Here is a 25093-nt window from a genome sequence, read left to right on the forward strand (position 1 = left end):
AGATATTGTAGGCTGTTTTGCACTATCAGAACCTGGTAATGGCTCTGATGCTGGTGCAGCATCTACAGTAGCCAAGATTCAAGGAGATAAATGGGTCCTCAATGGAACAAAATGTTGGATTACCAATGGGTATGAAAGTAGAGCTTCTGTAGTGTTTGCAACCACAGACAAGAGTTTAAAGCATAAAGGAATTTCAGCATTTATTGTTCCAAAACCAACAAAAGGATTGGAGTTAGGAAAAAAAGAAGATAAATTAGGCATAAGAGGTAGCTCTACTTGTTCACTTATATTTGAAGACTGCAGAAATACCCAAAGAAAATATTCTGGGAGAGCCCGGCTTTGGATTTAAAATAGCCATGATGACTTTAGACGCAGGCAGAATTGGTATAGCATCTCAAGCCTTGGGCATTGCACAGGTAATGGTTGACCAAAAAATACCCTATCATACATAATTCATATCTTTTGATGTATAATATGCATTGAATGTTATAATTATTGATTTATTCTGATGTCAATTATCCAAAATAATTTAGGGGACATACATATTCAGAAAACTGGTTTATTCAAATAATAATGTATCAAACTATATGCTAACTATTGGTCTGTCAAAGTGAGCCTGGCTATTCCATTAAGAGGTTGTTTTATTAATGAATGTTTGGATAATCAACACTTTTCTGTATTGTTGTGATTATTTTCCAGGCCTCCTAGATGTAGCAATAGAATATGCATCCAAAAGAATGGCATTTGGAAAGCCCATTATGAAGTTACAAGCCATACAAACCAAGTTGGCTAACATGGCACTCCAGTTGGAGTCGGCGCGCCTCCTGACGTGGCGTGCTGCATATTTGAAAGACCATAAACAACCCTATACCAAAGAGGCTGCTATGGCGAAACTGGCGCGTCCGAGGCAGCTACGTTCCTTTCTCACCAGTGTATACAGGTACAAAAAATATTTCATAGGTCTTTGAGTTTGATATTTCATCGAAATTTTATGAGTAGCCAGTTGTAATTCTTTTTGTTTTAAATAATAAATTTCCTAGATGTTTCCTACATGATTCCTATTCTTCAATGAAACTATGATGTATTGATTTAATGTATTGAGGCAATAATTTTAGTGCATAATATAACACAATTTACAATCTATTGCAGATCCTTGGAGGCATGGGTTACATTATCAGATATGCCAGCAGAAAGGCACTACCGTGATGCTCGTATTACAGAGATATACGAAGGCACTTCCGAAATACAAAGGCTGGTCATTGCAGGCCAGCTAATCAAAAATACGGTCTAAACTGAGATAGTTATGTATTTGAAATCTAAGATCGAAAATTGATAATATTTTTTTTTTTCTTAAGTCTGAGTTGTAGTAACCTTAAGATTTCGTAAAGTATTCGATCTAGATTATAAGTATTCTGAAATAATATGAATAGCTAAATTTTATAAACTAAAGAAATCACTGATGTCAAGTCAATTTGTACATTTAAGAAGTTTGCATACTTTATATTTCGAATGAAAAAGATCTGTAAACCTTACAACTTGTAAACAAAGGATACCTTTGTTTAAATTATTTAACCAAGTCACTGAATTGATACAATGTCATTTTTCTGAATATTTTTTTGAAAATATTGTGTTCAATGCTCAGGTTCAATGTATGCATTCTTATTTGGCAACTGTAACATTCAATACCTCATTTAGACTATTGACGAAAAACGTATTGAAAAAAGTAAAAAAAAAACGTGTTTGGGTACTATATTTAAGACATATCTTAGTTTACACCGTCGAAACTTTTTTGTATGAATCCATATGCTCAAGTGTTCTTATATTAAAACTGACCAATTACCAAGTTTACACATGGCATGTTATGCAGCTAACTTTATGCTTTACTCTTCAATCCTTATTCAATCCATGATGTACATAAGCAAGAACAAAAATATTCTTATACCGTTCAGTGCCAAATAAATTAGTCTATAAGCTGATTTTTTGAACATTTTGCTATAAATATTTATACACACATTTTAGATGAATTTTATATATTGTATAATTATTTTAGGAAAATATATAATGTCTTAAATAGTATAAAGCTTAGACTAGCAAGTTTTCCAGCAATTTACTATGAAAGAACTTTGAGATGCGTTTATACTAGCGGCAATAATTCTATGGAGACTATTTGCCGTAAGCCCTGTTACTTTCAAAATTTGTAGAAATCGCCGTCACTATTTACGACGCGAAAACAGCTTGCGGAAAATAACTTCTGCAGGTTTTGCTAGTATAAATCCCACTTTGGAAATAATAAAATTGAAATATTTATCATGTTTTCTTTTAATCCTTGTTCAACAATACCCTAACATGCTGTTTGTTTTTTTTATTATTATCAATGATTTTTATATTAATTACAAGTATGAAAGTAAATAAAACAAACATATTATAAATCAAAGTTTATTAATTTTTATTTACAGATACTGTTAATGTTCTTTTGAATACATAATAAATAATGACAGGCAACAGTGAATTGCTGCTCTATCATTCTTTATAATTATAATTTTTTTATGCACCAACATAATTAACTATGAATAATAAGTCTTTATGAATCAATCTCAATATGAACAAATGCATTGTTGTAGAAGGTTTAAACTCAAATAACTGTGACATTAATTCCTATAATTAACACCAATAAGTAAGTAGCCAAGGAGTACAAAGTTGTATACTGCCGAGGTTAAGTAAAAAATACATCAAGAGTGGTATATAAATGCTTTTCTTTGACATTTTCATTGTCCAGGCCCTGACAGAGACTTGTCCATGAATTTCCTTTTGGCAAAGCATAACCACCACTTGCTAGGTTTCCCATCCTCAGTTGTAAATACCTGAACAAAAAATGTATAGTTTATAATAATGTGGCAAAAAACATCTCTATGGTCAATTACCAAGGTTGTACTCTAAGAACCCTCTGTTAAAAATAAAATATTGCTATTTAAAATATTGACTACAGCACTAAACCAATGAACTATCCACGGATGCAGCTGCCACACATGTAGGGTTTGTCCCACACTAGCATTAAATTGCATGTGACACAAATGAGTGACCCACACAACACTCCAGTTGTGTGCTATGTGCACACTCATTATAAACACAATGCCACAATCAATGTGTTAAACTAATGTATAGTAAACTTTAATTTGAAATAAATATCTATTTGCAGCCTGCACAATACAATTAATTTAAATACTATCTTTTATTTTCATTCACAGACCTTTTCACATACTCTGCCACCAGTTTCATGTCTCAATTGTTGCAAGTACTGTCTCATCAAATCTGTAACAGTAATAATATAACATACTATAATCAAAAACGGAATAATAATGTGATTGAATAAAAAATTCTAGTTTCAATCTTATAAATAGCTTAAGCTTATACATGTTATAATAATGAAGGTATAGATTGGAACTACAACAAATTGATACAGACATATGTTTAGAGCTATATATTGGCAATGAGTTAAACAAAACATCAAGCCAATGATTCAAATATCAAGGCAATTACTAAATTTAAAATAAATAAACATTTTTCTATAGCACACCTGCTTCCTGAGAACTAGAAGGCTTGGCATACACAGAATTGAGTGGAAATCCTGGCTCCCGGGAATGTCAAACTTAGAGATGGCCAACATGTACATTTCCTGTTGGCCCTGATTCTTGTTGGAACATTTCTGAAGTTTCTTCAAGCACTCAGAAATATATAATGTCAGATATATGAGGACTCTATCGGCATCAGACTGAAATAGTATTGAGTGCATATTATATATAAAAGTATATAGATGCATCTACTTTCTGACTGTTATTTTCCTTAGTAAAATAATAGATAAATATTTACCTTGATTTCATAGAACCTACACAAAACATTAGCTTTAAAATAATTGAGCGCCTCATCGATAATATCCAGTTCAATCTTAGGGCTGAGCGGAGCCGGGCCCCGGAACGTAGTACGAATAGGTAACAGCGCTAGATTACCCACCGACTGGGTGTAGTCCGTTAACGTTGAGTGATACGCCTAAAAATTATAATATTATACTAGTTACAATTCCTAAAGTTCTTTGTTTTAAGCATGAATATAGTTATAACGCATAAATATAAGGAAACTTACAGGCATGTTATATTTTATCACTTTCCTGAAACTGTTATCTTCTTGTTGTCTATTTCACTTTATTTCCTTCGTAAATATTCTGAAAAGTATTACAACTTAGCTATAAACTGCAGTACATTTATTTATTATTGATTTTATATGAGAATTTACTTGATACTACCTATACTTTAAATACTAAATTGAAATGAATCACTCCGTTAGTACTCGAACGATCCACTTTTGTAATTTGTCAAAATGACATTTTTGACAAGGGACGACGAGTCATAGACTAGCGGTTTAAAGAAAATAAAAATATCTTTTTGGTACTGCGTAAAGGAAGTAAGAACAAGCAGCTAATTTTGTCCATGTATTCTGTAGAAAATAACAATAAGGAAGGATAATCCTAAATCCATAAAAATCCTAACATCTGTCTCATAACTCTGAATTTACCTTTCATAACTCTTGTATTATTAAATCAGCTTATTATTAGATTATTATAGTATGGTAACTAATAATAATGTACATTCGATTCGGCTTCCTATAAACTATAAAAGTGAAAAAATTATCAATGTTTTGGTTTCATGTTCTGACGTTTATTGTTACATTCCTTTTGTGCACGTGTGCTTGTAAATGTTGTAAACATTTACTATACATAGAAATAGCAGAATAATAAAAATGACTGATGAAACGCAGAGTAAAGTCTTATCAATTGTAGCAAACATTGTAAATAGCAGGGAAAACAAGGATGTTACAGAAAATAGGGAAACACAAGGTAACGAAACATCAAAGTCCCAGAAGAAAAATAAGACAGATTCTACTATAAAAGGTCGTCCTAAATCGGAAAGTTCTGGAAATCTAGCAGAGAACGGTAAGTGGTTAATTAATTTGTCTTATCACGAATTTTGTAACATTGTGTGAAATTATGTAAACAAAAAATAACCTAAAATTGTTTGATAGTTTTTAAAACGAGTTAAGAGCTTATTTTGTAATTTAAGTCACTGTATTGGATTTCACAACTATAGTTGCTTTTATCTAACTTTAAAACTATTTTCTAAGATTTTCATCAATAAATAAAACAAAAGGCCTCAAACAAGATTTCGAAAAGAAAACAGCCTTGCGCTTAGAACTCAAAAGAACAAAAGAATTATCAAGGCAAGTTATGGAGCAATTGAAAGAGAAAGAAGTAAAACGTAAAGAACGAAGACGAGAAAATCTGAAGAAGGCTGAAGAAAATAGACGTAAAGCAGAAGTTGTTCAAGTTATAACAAATACAGCAAAACTAAAGCGCATGAGGAAAAAACAACTGAGATTTATCGAAAAGAGGGATACTAACAAAGAAATTGAATCTAATAAATAAATCATTTGATAAATTTTGCAGTTTTTTGTAAAGTTCATCAAAACTACTACCTTCCTGCATCTGCTTCATCCTTGTGAAAGTAAAATAAATAGAACTAAATAAAGAAGTCTTTTACAATTGTTAATGGTAATAGAAAACTAAAAATGATATGTATGGGAATAATATATGCTATCAATAAGTCTGTCTTTAGGATATGTTATTCTCATACATGATGTTAGTGTAAATAATTGTAAAAACATCTTGGCTATGGCCTCTAGTAGTCCAACTGTCCACTTTCTCAGATAAAAATTAAAACACACTTACACCTTTATCCCCAATGGGGTAGGCAGACATGCCACAGCTCTCAAATTTTACCATGTGTGATTTGTCTCATGTGATTGGGGGTCTAAAACTGGATTGTTCTATTACAGAAATACCAAGCAGATAAAATCCCCTAACCTGATTCAAACCCTTAACCTCATGGTGGTACAAAAGTACCATACATTCTTTTCATACTATTGGGATTGGCTATATTTTATGCAAATCTATTTTATAAATTACGTGTTACTTTTATGAACATATATTGTCACAACAATTGCTAATTAAAATGATGTCAATAATATGCTTGCAGGTTGTTTAAAGACAACATTGTATAATAATAATCTACTCAATTTTTATGTGACATCATTTGTATTCTTCTTTCAGTAGGAAGGCTTGCTAATAAGTATATCTCATGTAATGATTTTGTCAAACAGCAAAGTGGACTGGAAGGTGTTTGGAAAAGAAAACTGTAATAAGTTCCATCTAATATTTTTATTAAGTATTCTTAGTAACATGTTTCTGCAGATACATATAAAAATATTAAATGCATTTTCCCAGTTTTTGATAGGTAATGAATTTGTGTGAACATTAATTATTTACAATAATATTCTCGACATGGTGATGGTCTGACGCACTGGAACATCAATCTTAAATATCTTTAATGTATGTACATCAATGGAAAAGAGTTCTGTGACTATTTATATAAATATCTATAAAATACACAAAAACTATTTCTTGAATACACTTTACAACTTCCCTGAGAAAACAATAATTATCATTAGAAAGTACAACAAGCGAATCATAACTGAAAACATGTGTTACTTTTGCCAAATAAGCCTCAATAAAATCACATCACTTTTGTCATAAAAATACTGTTCCATGTTACTCAAACGCGTTAACTTATCAGTTATAACCTTTTAGTAAAAAATTATCTATTCAAAAGTAAATACAAAAATTGAATTGTTAAAAAAGTACTTAAAAAATAAAAAATCACACATACATACCAAGTATACTCCTTATGATGTAGAATGTTAACATCTTCCATTAAATTCAATCAAATAATTTACAACAACAATACAGTTGTTATAATAATAACAACAATAGTAGCTTATAACCTATATATTTAGACTAACAGTTTGTCTATAATACTCCATTCAACACATAGAAATAATCTTCATTGAAAACATCAGTCTAAGGCAGTGACAACAAAGTTTTCATCACATTGAAACATATTCATGAACAGGCTAACGAAACATTCACATACACAAGTGAGATTCATAAAGATCTTAGTCTACTTGTTTGTTCATTTTGTGGGGATATAGTGTAAAAAATTAAAACGAGTAGTGGCGCCCTCTCGGGTTAATGTTTTGAGACTTACAAAAATAATAAGTTCATGCCTGAACAGTTACAATTAAAAACGACGTAAGTAGTCATCCGAGAGGACAATCTAAAGTATGACAAATACAAAAGTAGAAAAAGTTTGTAAAAAATCATCAAAAGCGTTTGCTGAGTATTTTACATGTAGTAATTATACTACTGTCATAATTATTAATGTTAAAAGGAAACAATGTGCACTGGTCCTGTATCTAGCGCGGCACACGGCCGGAGCGGCCCGCCCTGTGCGCTGTGACGCGCCCGTGCTGCGGATATTCTTCACTTACATTTCGTTATACTGAGAATTAACAGTATTATAAGTCCTAGAAATAATGTGCATGTGTCTACAATATACAAACAATGTGGTTAAACAAACATTCAGACATTTATAATATCATCTTATTTCGTATTTTCAGACACGATAGATCAACTTTGGCAGAATGGTTAAAATTCATTACCAAAATAAATGTACTATTCCTTACATCTACTATCTCTCAAATGCGCTGAGTATAAAAATGATGAAAAATAATATAAATTCGTGACATAAAATTCAACATGGAGAAGTGTAAACAGTCAGTTGCAATACTGTACATTCTCAGTACTTTGACGCAATGTACAAGTTACCCTGTGATGTAACATTCCGTTTATGTATTTGTAAAGGAAACAAAAGCGTATCATCTAACCTAAAACATACATCTTATGTCTTTAAGATTATAACGTAAACACATCAATTCACATATCCCGCCGAATGCACAAGTACAGTTAGTTACGCGCCCGTTAATTATCTCGCAACACTATAAATGATACACGGTAAAATTCTCAAACGCACTGGTGGCAAGGATTTAACAGCACTGCACTTTTTAAGCAAACCAGTTGGAGTAAGATTTCATAGAGTTCTCTTTGGATTTTCCAGGTGTATTTATTTCAGCATAGGTTGTCTGCGAGTGTGTGTATGGAGCACGTGTGTAACTGTACACTGCGTGGTGGTGATGCGTTCAGCCGGCGGGGCGGGGGCGGGGGCGGTGCGCATGCGCAGCGGCAGGGGACGCAGCCAAGCGCAGTCACACGTCGAAGTCGGCACTGTTCTTGCCGTTCGGCGCGATGAACGGCTCGCTCCACATCCTTCTGAGATCACCCTGTATACAAAAATTACCTTTGTAGTAGAGCAATTGTGGTTTTTACATTAGAATTTACTGCTTGGTCTGCAGAAAATATTTTCTATAATCAACTTGCTAGTGTGAATTATTTAAGGTGAGGTTAAATTTTAGTATGATTATCATTTTGTGTGTCTTTTATTCTCACACAATTGGTACAAATTAAAACCTTTTTATAGGATAATATTTTCAATATTCACCTTGATCAAAGTCCTTTGAAAGACAACTCTATTAACTGTCATCACCTTCAGGTTGATCATTGCCATCGAATCCGATATTTCCAGTATTTATGGTATAAGTTACGTCGGTACCTTGACGTATGCCATGGTGAGGAGCGGCAGCAGCGTGAAGGGCACGAGGTAGAGCAGCGCGGGCTGCGCCGCCTTGAACACCTCCGCCGACACCGTCGCCGTCAGCAGCCCCAAGAAGTAGCCCAAAAGCGAGCAGTGGAAGTACGTCAACCGGGAGCTCTGACAATTACAAATTTAATGTATTTAATCTAATTTGTAACTAATGTTATAAATGCGAAAGTTTATGTAAGTATTTGAATATTTGTTAGAAGTAAACGCAGAAGCGACTGAACAGATTTGGTTGAAATTTAACACACAAATAGACCATGTCCTGAATCAACACATATACTTTTATCACCGTAATTGCGCCAACGCAAATTATCGGATTTTCAAATCGGATTCTTTAAATAATAGGTGCTCTTTAAATAAGTGGCGATGTACAGATGACGTTATGTATCGCTAATGTATTCCGGATTCTTGTAGCGGGAAAGGCTTAGTAACGGGGGCGAAGCCGCGAGCAAAACCAAGTTATATATAACATTAATTTGCAATTCAACAGTTCTGCAGTTTTATATTATAGATTCTGGAACCAGAAAGCCATTTTACTACTGAGCACTACTAAATGACACTAAACATGACAGGAAGTTGTAGTCTAAATATAATGTTGATCGACAAATGACTGTCTCGAAGGTCACCAGAAATATGATAGCTTGTAATGTACCATACATTATTGTAGTTGTCTTATTTAGTAATGTAGTAACAAAATTAAAACAATTATCAAACTCGTTAGGCAGTTCTGAAAATGGTTGGAGTATATTATACAAACAAGTGCAAAGGTTAGACTCACCATTGATCTAGGTCCGGGACTTGTCCCATTTGGCACACCAGCGTTGCCTTCTTGTACGCGTCGTAGCGCAACACGAAACACAGCAACAGCCCCGGCATCACTATATCACCTAGTCCTGTAAAATGAACAATGGAAATGGTGATTTTATAGATATCATAGCAAAATACTATATTAGTTGTATGATAGTTTGTGATCGTAATGCGTGAAGTTCTGTAATGCGTAATATTTTAGGAACCAAGGATAGGTTCAGTTCTGAATACGATAAGTAGTGTAGTCCAAATATAATGTCGCCATCTGATGTTGGAAATTTACCGGAAATCACTTCGTTTCGATTCTCTGTGTATTTGTATTATCGACAATATTCAAGCTATTCATATCTATACTATTATATAAAGCTGAAGAGTTTGTTTGTTTGTTTGTTTGAAAGCGTTAATCTCAGGAACTACCGGTCCAATCCGAAAAATTCTTTTTGCATTGGATAGCCCTTGTTCGTGGAGTGCTATAGGCTATATATCATCACGCTATACTCAATAGGAGCGGAGCAGTAATGGCTAATCTCAGGAACTACCGGTCCAAACTGAAAAATTCTTTTTGCGTTGGATAGTACTTGGTTCGTGAAGTGCTATAGGCTATATATCATCACGCTATACCCAATAGGAGCGGAGCAGTAATGGCTAATCTCAGGAACTACCGGTCCAAACTGAAAAATCCTTTTTGCGTTGGATAACCCTTTGTTCGTGGAGTGCTATAGGCTATATATCATCACGCTATACCCAATAGGAGCGGAGCAGTAATGGCTAATCTCAGGAACTACCGGTCCAAACTGAACAATTATTTTTGCGTTGGATAACCCTTTGTTCGTGGAGTGCTATAGGCTATATATCATCACGCTATACCCAATAGGACTGGAGCAGTAATGGCTAATCTCAGAAACTACCGATTCGAACTGAAAAAATCTTTTTGTGTTGAATAGTCCTTTATTTGTGGAGTGCTCAAAGTTATATATCATCACGCTATGACCAATAGGAACGGAGCAGTAATGGTTAATTTTAGGAACTAACAGTTTCAACTGAAAAATTCGTTTTGTGTTGGATAGCCCTTTATTTGTGGACCGCTATAGGCTATGTATCATCACGCTATGACCAATAGGAGCGGAGCAGTAATGGCTAATCTCAGGAACTACCGGTCCAAACTGAAAAAATCTTTTTGTGTTGGATAGCCCTTTGTTTCTGGAGTGCTATAGGCTATATATCATCACGTTATGACCAATAGGAGCGGAGCAGTAATGAAACATGTTGCAAAAACGGGGAAAATTATTAGGTTTGAGAGCTTCCGTTGCCTTCGCTGCGTAAACGGTTAAAGTTATGCAACAATGATGTATGACGGGATTGTTCCACTTAAAAGTTCTAAAAAACATATTATAAAACAAAGTCCCCCACTGCATCTGTCTGCCTGAACGTGTTAAACTCAAAAACTACCCAACGTATTAAGATGAAATTTGGTATGTAGACAGTCTGAGACCCTGGGAAGAACATAGGCTCCCGGGAAACTACTACTTTTATAACGGAAAACTTTAGTCTGAAAAACTTTATAACGCGGGCGGAGTCGCGAGCAAAAGCTAGTACCATATAAAACTTATGGTAGGTACAGGTGATGTGTACTGACCAAGCATGGAGAAGTGTCCCTGGTGGTGCATGGAGGGGAACACGAGCTTGGCGGGGAGCGACAGCTTGGGAGCGTCGCGCATGGCGCCGCCGAGCTGCAGCCGCCGCGCCACCACGTTCATCGGGTTCTCTGCCGGCCTGCACCACACAACACACGTCACTCGACACTCACACCTCGCTAAATACTAATATCTATATATGACAATGTGATGAAAGTAAGTCAAAAGTCGAAGAATGAAAGCGGTATTATTTTTCATTGCCACGAGAATAGCGCCGTATGTTAGTTTGAAACTGACACCACTAAAATTAGATATGAATTTATGGTCTTCCAGATCTTTGTTAATGGTAAGTGATCCAGCTTAAGGCGATACCTCAAGGTCCATTTTCATACATTTTGTTTCGGCTTTAATCTGGGTAACTAAACAAGTATTGGCAAGTAAAGAATTTAAATTCACGTCTAGTTAGTGATTAGTTCTCGCAGTTGAAAGAAAAACGTAAAAATAATTAATAATCATGGATATTTCGGCCTTTAAAATTTAATATGACGAAATTTTAAAGGCCGAAATATCCATGATTATTAATTATTTTTACATTTTTCTTTCAACTGCGAGAACTAATCACTAACTAGACGTGAATTTAAATTCTTTACTTGCCAATACTTGTTTAGTTACCCAGATTATAGGCGAAACACAATGTATGAAAATGGACCTTGAGGTATCGCCTTAAAATTATTGTACATACCAAACAATATTGTTATTGTCAGTTTTTGACATACAATAGATAATTAATTTGTTTATGTCTATTATTTTAAACTACAAATGACTTATAAATATACATACCTAGTAGCGACTTTGACCATAACGTTGGTGGTGAAAATGTAAGAGGAGAAAAAGACCCAGAAAACGTCGTAGAGTAGCAGCCCGGTGAGCAGCAGCGTGGACACCTTCAGCGACGGCAGACGGATCAGCGCGATGAACGTCACGCACAGGCCCATGCCCATAGCTGGGAAATATGACAAACATATAAAAATTATATTGGGTTTGCTGGAGGGATGGCGGCGGTAGTTAGTTAGTCATTTTTTGCCAGATGACCCTTTGCCGTGTATGCCTATGTAACTTATTACACCTAGTACCTTAGTACTTTTTTGTGTAAGAGCTCTCAACGGATAATGGAGGGCTGGGCATTCTACTCCCTTCTCTATTAGTACCATGTTACAATCCACAAAGTTGAGTTATTGACTAACTTATCTTTTATCGATTGTTACATGAATTGCGAATAGCGCAGGGTCGGGATCCATGGAAGGATCTTGGAGAGGCCTTTGCCCAACATTGGGACATTATAGACTGATACGATACATGAATTGTAACTTGAATCAAGTAAAAAAGTCAAACCCATGTTAGTTTGAATTACATCAGCGTTCAAAGAAAAAATAAAAAAAACTAAAAAAACACGCTTTTTACTCTGAGTTAAATTATTCTGTTAATAACTTCAAGTTTATTATAATTTTATTTTGAGTTACTTAACTCTGATTGATCATTCAACCTTCTACTACTGTAACATAAATTCTTTTTACTTAGAAATTATTTTCTCCTTTTTAGTTCGATTAGTAATAAAACCGTGTTTTTTTAGTTTTTTTAAACTATTATTTATTTTTCATTTTTTAGTTTGATTTATCAATTAGTTTTTTGTAGACATATGGTATTGAAATATCTTATGAGTCATTTCGTAATCTAATCATTTCATTTAAGGCTTCACTGTTGCATGGGGTTGTTCGTCCGAAACCGTAGGCATGCGCAGATCGCGCGCTAGCTCTATCTCTTTTACTCTTTCACAGCGGATCTATAAAAGAATTTATTAATCCTGGCGGTCCTAATAAGGATAATGGGAAACTCTTATCAAATTATTGCATTGTCATCGGTCCTTGATACGTGTGTAAAGTTTCAAATTAATCAGATTTCTGGAAATTGGTGAAAATTGAGCTTAAAGATTCCGTTACATACATACATACATAGATACAACCCAAGCTAATAAAAGCGTGTTAAAAACGCATAAACATTGGCTTATTTACTTATAAACTGTAATGCCATCCCTTCCTACTCCTCTTTTTGCTTCAGATGTTATAATAATATGCTTAGAAACAGAATAATTATCAATCTCATATACCGAGTAACGTTTAAACACTTTGATATATAATTTATATTATTATAGTGCTATTACAACAACCGCCTATTCGGTCAAAGAAATATCAATAAACAACTAATAGAAAAATATTTTATAGTTTGGAACGTTATTGTTTATACCAATAGACAGCCTTGACCAAGTTGACAGGCGTCGTTCTAACTGGCATACTCGCACGGACTTGCGATGCGAATTAATCGCTCGACAAAACCGCTCATACAAATTACTGATCGCGTGAATGGTTAGTAAGCGGTTCAATAAAGATTGATGTGTTTAATCGTGAGTTCTTATGATTAATGCTAGCGATGTCATCTAAAAATACGTCGTAAGTCGTGATGCCACTTGGTATGTCGATAGTGAACGAGGATAGAGGGCATTTGTTCCGACTTTCAAGCCTCGAATCCTGAAAGATATGAAATGTTCATTCGGCTAAATATGATTGGCTTAGGTAAAACCATTGTAAAGAGACAGTTAAAAATATTTTGTTTCATATAGTGAATGAAATAATTCCGGAAGACGAAACCCTCTCCCTGAGCGATTTCTTTCACGCTGACCAGACATTAAACAGGGTTTAAATTTAGAACAAAACTTGCAGAATTATCTTCTGCCCTAATGGTACGCAGCGTCCGCCGCTCATGGACTAAAGCAATGCCAGAGGCAGAGCCAAGCCGTTGCTTACCGGGGACGTGTATAGACTTATTGTAATGTAGCGACACATGTATTGATAATTGCATAGATGCATTATTATATGCATGTTTGTTTAGAGCTGTTAAGTGGTCCAGTTACGTCCAGTCGTTTAGTAATAAATGATGTAGTATAATTGGTGGTTTAATTTAATATGACCAGAGACATTCAATGAACATTGTACATGAACGTCAGTGAACACATGCATATTGATACCACCCCTAAAAGTAATATATCCAATGACGTTTTACAAATAGACGCGTCATACACTAACAAAATAGCACATAAATACGGCGCACTATTTGCTATAGTCACGTACCTGTACATATAATTACAAATTGGCTCGAAGAAGGAATAAAAAGATGCAGCATACATTCGTTAGAAAAGGATATATATACATAGACATTTACGTAACAACGTAAGTGCCGCACGCTCATTGGCCGTTAAGTCGGGCAATTACCTTACTTTCGTCTTGCCAGTATTGAGCTAGGACAACGTATGTATGTAATAAAAACATCTTAGAATATATGAATATATGATTGCGGGAGCTAGTGTGTGGGTAGTGCGCGGCGCTCACTCACCGTCCATGAGCAGCCAGTGGCCGGTGAGCACCCACACGGCGACGATGGCGGCGGCGAGCAGCGCGGCGGCGAGCTCGGGCGCCGAGTACCGCCCGCACACCGCGCCGCGCCCCAGCCCCGCGCTGCCCGCCACGTACTGGCACAGCGGCGTCAGCAGGAACGCCAGCGCCGCGCACGCTATTACTGCAACCGCACGCCACGCACGTTACACAACTAATAGCGATATCTGCTACCGGTACTGAACACATACTTCACGAAAAAAATTATTGTCGGGAAAAAAAATATCTCTAGTGTCCATTAGCAAATTCACACAAAATTATAGTTTTTAGTATGTCTTATTATCATTCATCATTCATTTAAATAATCATGTCTCACGGACATTTAGTATTTATTGATAAACGCCAACCTGACGTTTATCATCGAGTTGTAAATATAATTTTATGCAGAATTTATGAAAATTTATATCGTCATAGCTTTGTAATTTACATACAACATAAAGCTGCGAATGACTTAACCAAAAATACACAGGAAACCCTTATAATAATAATAAACAATAATAAAATCTACTGAGAGGGATTAGGCCTTAGTCCACCACGCTGACCTAATGTGGATTGGTAGACTTCATACACCTTCGAAATTCCTATGGAGAACTTCTCAGATGTGCAGGTTTCCTCACGATGTTTTCCTTCACCGTTAAAGCGAACGATAAATTCACAAAGAATACACACATGATTTTTTAGAAAAGTCAGAGGTGTGTGCCCTTGGTATTTGAACCTGCAGACATTCGTCTTGGCAGTCCGTTCCACACCCAACTAGGCTATCGCCGCTTAGGAAACCCTTGCTCTATATAAATTCTGATCACTTTTCTCTTCCATCAGGGCATCGACTAGTGTCACTTTGGCATGCCTATATAAAAGTAAACTTACTGGCAGTGCATATCGCGACGAGAGTCTGCATCGAGTCGAAGAAGAAAAACATGATGAGCAGCGCGACCGACGAGCCGAGCGGGAAGCACAGCGCCTGCATCGTGTTCAGCGTTTGGACATCTGCAACAAAACACTGTCGGTCAAACTTTAAACATTATGTTGGTACAGGTAGAGGCACGAGTCGTGAGCACACCCGTGATTAGTCCGTTTGACGAACAATGCGCTAGTGTTTTGACGATTGGTTCCTTAATTGATGTTCGTTTTCTACCCGCTTACATTCGACTGCTTTGTACGTTCAAGAGCACGCCCGTTCCAACGTCCATCTGTGCTCATGACATGATTGACATGAAATTATTGACTAAATAAATAAATGCCATTTAATAATTAAGTTTTTACGTTTATATGCCAGTATAAAAGTCACTGGGTTTTTCAACAAACAACGGCAATATCGATATTTTAAATATAAGTACCACGAAATTACCCTTAGCTGACCACCCGTCGTTAGCTTTAATTCCATTTTTTTTACTATTTTAATGTTTGGCCGTTTTATTTGAACATTAAATTAAACTTCTGTCATTTATGATAATGTTCAAGTAAAAAGTAACAATATAAATAAATTTTATTGCTAACAAAATAAATATCAGCTTCGTGATACACTGTCTTAATAGACAGTATCACGAAGATTGTAATCAATAGCTTAAGATGGAGCGGTTAGGTCTCTTTCTATTTAAATGCCATACCAACATATAGTATAAAATACACAAACAATGCAATGCAATAAAAATCAGATTTACACGACGCCAAGAGATTAAATCATTAGGTAACGACAGCTAGGTGAGAATTGCATTGCCTTATCCTTGTTAGGAAACATTAAGTAGAAGGCTATCGATCAGTCGCATACGTAATACGCGTATTTTATTTTACGAGTATGGCGAATGGTGTGTGAATGATAAGCTTTATGTGATCGTAAAAGATCTGAACTTGCTTTATTGAATGATTTTTATTATACATCAAGCAGAGGCGTGAACGGTAAACAAAATATGGCCGCGGTTGTGAGTAATAAGCAATAATTTTATAATAATACTAACCCAGAAGGTACTGTCCCACTTCTACCAGGGTTCAAGACTCAGTCCACCACGGTATACATATCTTATGAATAAATGGACCCATTAGAATAATTTTGTGAGTTTGTGTATGTGTGTGACGTACTGTTATTCGAGGAGGAGGCGGCAGGGGGCTTGCCACCCAGCAGCGAGGCCTCTCGCTCGCGCTCGGCACGCTCGCGCGCCTCACGTTCCATGTTGAGAGATCGGAAGCTGCCGTACACGATCAGCAGCATCGAGATTAGACATGCTGACACCCTGGGGAATAAGAAAAACGCTAATATAAAAGCCATACTTACACGTCACGGATAAAATGTAAGAAACATACTTTAGTTACATCTCTAGCATTGAGTTTTATACAGCTGAAATTCACAATTCGATTTCCAATAATTCCAAAATCAGAAGATAATCAAACAGACCTTGGAAGCTTAAGAAGCGCAAAAAAACAAAATGTTAATCTTATATCATACTTTTTTTAATTCTACTCCCTGGTGCAAATTAACAAAATAAATATTATCATATTTGCACAAACTAGATACGGTAATTCGGCATAATTAAAGAAACATCTGTTGCAAATAATAAACAAAGGTTTATTAATAATATCAATGTAAACATATAAATTGTGTAAACATTCATATTTATACAACCGGGCAAGCTGTGTAAGGACAGGTGCTCACAACTGTGCCACTAACTGGCATCACTGGCATTGTTATCTGTATTTTTTTGCCATCGCCAAATGTACGGGCGTGACTAAAATAAACAATCGTTTGACCTGGGATCCAAGACTGCTCTGTACAACGACACCGCTTTCTCCTTGGAATTAATCAGTGCTAGATACAGAACGATAGTCAATATGCAGAATAAAATGCAATGGTTACGCTGAACTACAAAAATGAGTTTAAACGAGATTTGAGCAGTTTGTGCTTAGTTTTTCGGGTCAGAAACTGTTTTCACATTGTCTTCTTTGTTGTGTTTTTACAGTTTTGATATGATGACACAGATTTGGAGTTTAAAAAATCGATGAAGTGGTTTCTTGTTGGAAGTACATTGTATGTATCCGTTTGTATATAAATGAGCGACTTAATTATTTCTAGGAAGTTCCCAACATTAATCCGACTCGATGCCTTAATTGATAATTTCCGAAGTAGCGTTTGGATCAACATCGAATATTTAATTAACATTAATCATGTACATCCTACTAATGTAAAAGTTTTCAATCCCGTTAGTGAATCACATCCTTACAATGTATTGTAAGTCTGATTTATTTAAAAGCGGTTCATCAATCATTTCAAAACTGGATATTTCAAAAATAGAACACACAAAATCTTTTTTCTTTTTCAATGTCACTGGCCATCATTAATACAACTATATTCTTGTTTCCGCACTAACTCAATTAACTTGCAGACAATGCCTAAATATTAAAGGCTTGTTTTATAAATTTCTAGGACATTTTATTTCACTTATCGTATTAAACAGATAATATTTGTGAACACAGTTTAGTTTGACTTCTGTATTTAATCGGCTTATACATTTGTGTGACGAATAGCATTTACTCCGAAATTTTGAACATTAAACATATACCATATTTCTACATGCATAAAACGTAAATCTCATTTCACTTAAGCCGTTGCAAAATGTTACCCAAAACACGAGCAGATAATACTGGCGTCGCAACGCTTTTAATGTAGCCTATTGACCCCAGCCTAATTAAATGAAGTGCTATCCAGTGGCGCGGATGTCTCGCTAATGAAAGGTAATGTAGTGCGTAGAGTGAGTGTCAAGACACTTTATATTGACATCATTCGGCCAGTATTCAAGGATACTGCACCGTGGCTGTTACTTTTAAACCAGCTATTGCTAAGCATTAATATACAAGGATGGCAGTATTTATAAACTGAAAATTAAAAGTGTTGTTTATCCTTAAAACATATTTCAAATTTGCAACGCCACGTGAGGAAGTTTTGGAATACATATTGACACTGGTTGATATTATTATTTCTAACCAAGCTTCTCGGCTATGGGTGATATTTTTCGTTGTACAAAATATATGTATATTTACGGACCTAATAAAATTATTTGAAACGAGATAAACAATATTTTTAAAATATTTTGACAGAAAGATAATTTTATTGAGAACGCATCTATTCGATTTTTGCTGAATTTATAATTATAATAAAGAAACAAGTATGTATTTGCATCACAAATGCGCAGGCATCGGAATATTTAGTAAGGTACCGGTATACTACTACATTACATTGTAATTATTTATATTTTTGTTATTCATATTATTTATCTTTGTATCGGAAAAAGCGTTTTACATGGAAGCTGAGCGCAAGCGCACTCTGGTTGTAATATGCCATAATTTTAAAGAACCAAACGATGCTCCATTCAAAAAAACAACACTTCCATTTTTGAACTTGAGTCAGCCGAGTACACTCAAGTTTGTAGAGACTCAAAAAGACTCATATAAACTACCTAACTTAATTTGCTAATTAAGAATAGTCAAATATAATTTTGACCGTCAAGAGTTGTTGAAACTCTTAGAAGTCTAGACTGTAGGTCCACTAAAGCAGTAAACTAGATTTATATAGACAACCCAGAATGCGATTTCATCTGTCTACTGGTAGGTTATAGAGGCCATTATTTTTCAGTGTTATTAATATTACAATGTTTATTGCTCGGATAAAACATTCCACCTATTTCTAAGAAAGTATTACGTAGCTACAAATAGAAAACATTTCTTAGAAATTATTAGAAGCTGGAAACAGTTTATTTACCTTCATATTTGTAAGTGACGTGAATCTGAGCCAAACTAATCCTATGAATGTTACAAATGTTAAAGCTTGTGATAATATTTCTATGTTTGTTAGAAGTAAACTAATTAATCGCTGAAAAATGTTGGGTGACATTTTTAATACAAATATGCCCAAAACTAGATTTACAATAGAATAGGCTTGTTATCATGGAAGAATGCCAATAGCATTTTTATTCCAAAAATGGACATCAAGTGCGCGTAATCACAAGCAAAAGGAAATCAGTCTAAGTCGAAACAACTGGACGAATTTGGGTTAATTTTATTTTCTTTGCAATAAAGGCGATTTTTATAAAACGAAGCAAGGAGAAATTTATTTGTTTGGTTACTTTTATTTAACTCAAGATAAATTGTATCTTCCTTTACCTCATCAATAAGGGCTAATTTTAAATGCCAATTCCTGGTTTACCTTAACAATTTTGACTTACGGCAACACACATCGTTATTACGATCATGGATTCGTTACAACATTTCCACAGATCGATGTTTGTGCAACACATTACTTAAAAAGTGCTTGACAACTAGTTTAACTGGGGTAAATGGTTTTCTTTAGGATTGCACATCGAGTTATTTATTTTGTTACCACATTTCCTATTTCTTAACGTATTGAATGCGGGCTGGGGTTCCGGTCGCAATAAATATTTATCTTATGATTACATTTTTATATAGTTTTTAAAGGTGATAGTGATTACAACTTACTAATGTGTTGCTTGCTGATCAATGATTATCATTGCTATCAAATGTACTATAAAAATGGCGGCAGCGTTGGCGACCTTTGAGAAGGATTTTTGTTACCACCTTAATTCATAATACTTAAATTATCGATGAGACAAAATTGCATATTTTAATTTATGACTTCCAAAACGAATAGGTCAAGTTTTAGTTAATTAATGAATTATAAATGAAAATGTTTTCCTTTCACGCTGCTCAGGAACGAATCAAAATTATTCTAGTGCATAGACGTCTATTTATTATATAATTATTAAGTTACATCCACTAAAATACTTTATTCCCGTACAACTTGCAAAAAAGTCTACTAGGTCTTCTACAATCGTTAACGCTAACGTTACGAATGAGGACATATCCTAGCGACAGACTTATTGATACGATATTCCCATAGATTTGTAGAAAGGCAAAACCCCATACAGTACATATTAAACCTTGTTTATACATTTTTAGGCTTAAAATAACATCCTATACTATCCATCCTATAGGTCAGCTGGACAATTAGCCATTTCCCTTCGTTCATTGTACAATGAACGTCTGCCAGGACTTAATTTGAGGGCAGACATCGGTTTAACAACTGTACATTGTTTGTATTACTCCATACGCAAACAGAAGACGGTACAAACTTGTCATGTACATGAATATTTATGTGTGTATGAGAATAGCATTATGAGCGATCATGTATGAGTTATAATGTATTCACGAGCCAGTTGCAGAAACGTAAACAAATATCTACCCACTTATCAATTATGTCTATTGTATTTGATGCAAATCTGTAACTTGTGGTATTTCGTGTGACAACACTAATTATGTACGATAATTTCAGCTCTGTATTATGTACTGTCCCACTGCTGGGCACGAGTCTCCTCTAACGTCGAGAGGGATTAAGTCTTAGTCCACGATGCTGTCCTAGTCCGGATTGGCAGACTTTACATACCCTCAAAATTCTTATAGAGAATTTCTCAGGTATGTAGGTTTCCTCACGATGCTTTATTTCACTGTCAAAGCAAGCGATAATTCACAAAGAATACACAAATAACTTGAGAAAAGTTAGAACTGCGTGCGCATGAGTTTTAACCTGCGGACATTCGTCTCGGTAGTCCGTTCCACTCCCAACTAGGTTATCGCCATTTCAATTATGTATAGCACAACATGACTGAGAAGTTACTGTTGTTTCTATTAGAAAAGTAGGGCTATTATAAGATTAAATACATGTGACAAAAAGTGGGTTTATTAGTTGCGTCTCTGCCTGCCCCTTCAGAGATAAAAGCTATGAGTGTGTGTAGATAGAAATATGGCATTAACAGATCTTAAAAATATATATTGAATAGATATTTATTATAATTTCTAGGACAGACTCGTGAAGACGATTCGAAAGAACTCGAAATCGGGCCATTAATAAAAGAGGTCCAGCAATTAATCCGTACTGACTTCTCATCAGATTCTGTCTGTTAGATGTAAAGTATTGCATACGTTTTAGGCATACCTAGGCGTGGGTAGGGGTAGGAGTTTCATAACGCTTTAACATGGTCAATTTAACAAAAAGATAAAAAGATGTTTCATAAAATATAAAGATTATTAAAAAGGATGAATGATAATTTAACAGTAAATAGGAAAAAAACGCAGAGCCTCTAGCTTGGGTAATTTAAAATTTGTGTCAAAACTTTCGTTTTATGACCTACTGACAAACTTCCTTTGCAATTTGTACGTACACCCCGATAATCTCATCGCTTTCTACTACTAGAATAAGACAAGGCTCATTTTGTGACCACGAAATATTATTGAATATTGATCCAGATACAATATAATCCATTTCTAAAAAAAAATTGCAATAGTAGAACTATGAAAATACTCGAAACACATAACCAATGCAGGATTTAGTCTCAACAGTGTCGAGTCTTTGACTCAACGTCGCGTCGTTAATTACACGCCGATGTATTAACAATTGACGTTTTTATATTTGCATAATGCATTCTCGCTTATATATCTACATACAATCACGTTTATAAAAACACGTGTTTCGTTGCCTCTATCCCCGGAATTGAAGGTGAAACTTAATGTTCAAGTGCTTTGACTTTATTACCATGTTCGACTTTACCAATGAGATCGTGGCCATTATATTAAAACAGATGATCTGCGACCTTTACAAACTCTGTTTCCAAGATAATTGAAAAGCCTTGCTAACTTTTTCGTTTTATATACTCATTATCATGTGAACACTAATAAGTTGCGTTCGAGACAATTCGATTGTTGCTTGGAACTATGTTTTATTGAAATACGCTGTTATGCATGTTTTTACATAATTTTCTATGCACCGGGTTAAACTTTGATTACGTCTTCCTATTTTCTTATTATAGTTGCTTATTCCTTCTCATTACGAATGAATTTATTACCATTTGAGATGTGAGTGTACAAATCTTGTGAGCGTGCTTCAACAATTATGCGATTTTCTCACAGAGTAGACAACTATTATGTTTTTTATTGGTATCAAAGTTTACTTAGACTTCGCTACCTATCATACCGGCAAATCTGTTAAGTTTAGTATCCGACAGATTGCTGAAAGATGTTCATCGTTCAAAGTTTTCCTGAGCGTGGGTGTTATAGTATACGATGGCTGATCATGTAACGTAACAAGTTAAGAGCTCCTGAGGATTGTAGTTATTACGGGACATAAAGACACTTGCTTGGTCATGCGACGCCGTGATACACCTGAGGAAATGTACCGCTGTTAACTTCATACTCACAATAACTACACTGACTATTATCTATGAACAACTGGTGTATCGTAACTCGTAAACGGACTGACTACAAGTTAATATCAATAATTCGTTGATTTTCACACGAATAATCCAAGTAACGCTTGTGACTTAGAATTACATGCAAGTAAAGTACATTGGGCTTAGCATATTTGAACAATCAATTTAGAACGTAGAATGTGATTTCAACGTCTTTAGTAGACGCTAGTTTTAATTCTTTAACTGAGCTAGGCATTTTAAGAGAAACTGTACAAAGCACTATGAAAATAAAAGTGACAGAAATGATTTCGAGAGTTCAAATTGTGAGTTTTTTTTGGCAAGTTTTGCAATAATTACACAACGGCATCCAGTCGGCTGCACACTACCGCAATAGCCCGTGCTTCATTAAATTTTGATTACGGTACTAGCCTCACTTTAATAGCCTGTGGGGGCTTTCTTCATCGCAAATGTAAAAAATATTGCCATTGTGACTACGTAATTTGTGTAAGATGTGACGTCGCACCGAGACGGCGCCGCGGCGTGTTCCTGCGAGTTTTCCGCAACTTCTTATAGCGGCTTTTTCATAACAAATCATTGTTTGCCAATTAAATGTAATAAATATCCTATGTGAGACTGACAAAGTGAACTTTAGCAAATTTACCGACTTTGAATTAAATTTAGCCTAGTTGTTTTTTTATTTACAAAATGACTAACTGACAATAGTTTCATCAGTCACACTTACAATACCCGTCTGAAAAGTAACTGGATTTACGCTAACTGGTTCCGATACGGTGCTCACGGGAAAAACTGACTTAATTTTTTTGTACTCATTATCCAGATCAGATGGAAACCCACTACCAAGCTTACCAGATAGTTCCTACGAATTTTTCAATCATTTTGGTCCCTATAAAATATTATAATTGGATTGAACAGATCTATAATCCTTCTACATCAATTATCGTCGAAAGAACACAAACAATAAAATCAAACCGTACCAGGAACTATAATTCGAAACCAACAGTTACTCAACTTAAGTAAAGCGCGCAAGTCTTGAACTCAAGTGATACAAATTAAGATTGACGATTCACTCACTTGGATGAGTCCATGATTGAGTACGCCCATTTGTACTCTTGGTATTCCATGTTCGCACCGACCTGCGCCATCTTGCGAGCACTGCGCGTAACCGGCCACTGGTGGTTGCGTTTTCGCAGTTAATTGTTTCGAGGACTCTGCAAATAAAAATAAACATGCTGAATTATAAATGAAAAATAATAATATCTCTTTTAGAAAATTCTACACTCCTCGTTGTTATGTTGCAAATTATTAGGTATAATTTTTACATCATTGTATTTATATTTTCAAGATTAAGTTTCAACTCCAGACGCAAACGTAATACTTAAAAACTATTTTCTTTGGATTTATACCTCCTTTGCGTTTTTAAAAATGTAAATACCTACACTATTAAAATTGAAAGACACAGTGACCGAGTATGTACTTAGCTATCTGGAATAGCTGTAAACATCCAACCGGCAGTACTTAAATTTAGACTTAGCAACTTCCAAATTACATGTATTGTGCATTCAACAAGTACCATGAGAAAGTTAGGAAAGCCGCATCATTACAGGCGAAGTCAACGACATCGGCGACTCAAGTGGTATATTAAAACTCCGTTACCTTAATTATTGGATTCGTACAGTTTGTATACCGGCTATCATCACCGCGCAATTTTTGCCATCAACACAACTTTTTTTTTTAATCTATTCTTATAAGTTTATATGAATCCTACAGAGGTCAATTACAAATCAACAAAACCACGGAAATAGATTACTAATCCTACACGACTGGCGAAAAAACACTGTATCAAACATTTTAAAATATGCACAAAACAAATTAAACAACAGTCACGACTTCACGCATTTCCACTGAATATGTTCACTTTACACACTTTATTGTTGAAATTAATAGTTTCCAAGTCAAATGCGAACTGCTCTATTGTAGTTAAAGACTGACGCACTGAGTAGGTCGATGGATATCAGTAGCATGCATTAAGCCGAACGATATTCGAACATTTCAACAACAGAGCAATTTATCTCATAACAAGACGGTGGAACCCGATCTCTGTTTAATAATAATAAAGTTTAGACAACATCGGTGGGAGTATTTTCACTTTTTTAAACATTTTGTTTACTATTAGATCAGCCTAGACTCAGTCATGAGAATTTTGTCACCAACGTGTTTTTGACTCA

At 35.1% G+C, this 25093-nt stretch overlaps 3 protein-coding genes and 1 pseudogene across 3 annotated transcripts; 2 read left to right on the plus strand and 2 right to left on the minus strand.

Moving 5' to 3' along the window:
* Positions 1–4: 4 nt before the first annotated feature.
* Positions 5–2308, plus strand: LOC119191879 (short-chain specific acyl-CoA dehydrogenase, mitochondrial-like; the record flags this gene model as incomplete). The annotated part of the gene is given in 6 exon segments (XM_037445736.1): positions 5–304; positions 306–422; positions 705–894; positions 897–940; positions 1150–1173; positions 1175–2308. Coding segments are annotated over 6 exon segments (792 nt in total), but the record flags the coding sequence as incomplete, so codon positions are not given.
* Positions 2309–2449: 141 nt separating this feature from the next.
* On the minus strand, positions 2450–4230 carry LOC119191881 (annotated as a pseudogene).
* A 557-nt stretch (positions 4231–4787) lies between these two features.
* On the plus strand, positions 4788–5487 carry LOC119191880 (coiled-coil domain-containing protein 86-like). The gene is given in 3 exon segments (XM_037445737.1): positions 4788–4951; positions 4954–4984; positions 5173–5487. Coding segments are annotated over 3 exon segments (492 nt in total). The 5' UTR covers positions 4788–4791; the 3' UTR covers positions 5474–5487.
* Positions 5488–6250: 763 nt separating this feature from the next.
* On the minus strand, positions 6251–24851 carry LOC115452517 (signal peptide peptidase-like 3). Its single transcript, XM_037445738.1, is given in 11 exon segments — positions 6251–8283; positions 8613–8771; positions 9439–9458; positions 9461–9553; positions 11104–11240; positions 11942–12104; positions 14546–14728; positions 15472–15591; positions 16681–16832; positions 23940–24076; positions 24522–24851. Coding segments are annotated over 10 exon segments (1173 nt in total). The 5' UTR covers positions 24011–24076; positions 24522–24851; the 3' UTR covers positions 6251–8208.
* Between the last annotated feature and the right edge of the window lie 242 nt (positions 24852–25093).

Source organism: Manduca sexta, unplaced genomic scaffold (genome assembly GCF_014839805.1).
Source record: "Manduca sexta isolate Smith_Timp_Sample1 unplaced genomic scaffold, JHU_Msex_v1.0 HiC_scaffold_2059, whole genome shotgun sequence".
Taxonomy (NCBI): domain Eukaryota; kingdom Metazoa; phylum Arthropoda; class Insecta; order Lepidoptera; family Sphingidae; genus Manduca; species Manduca sexta.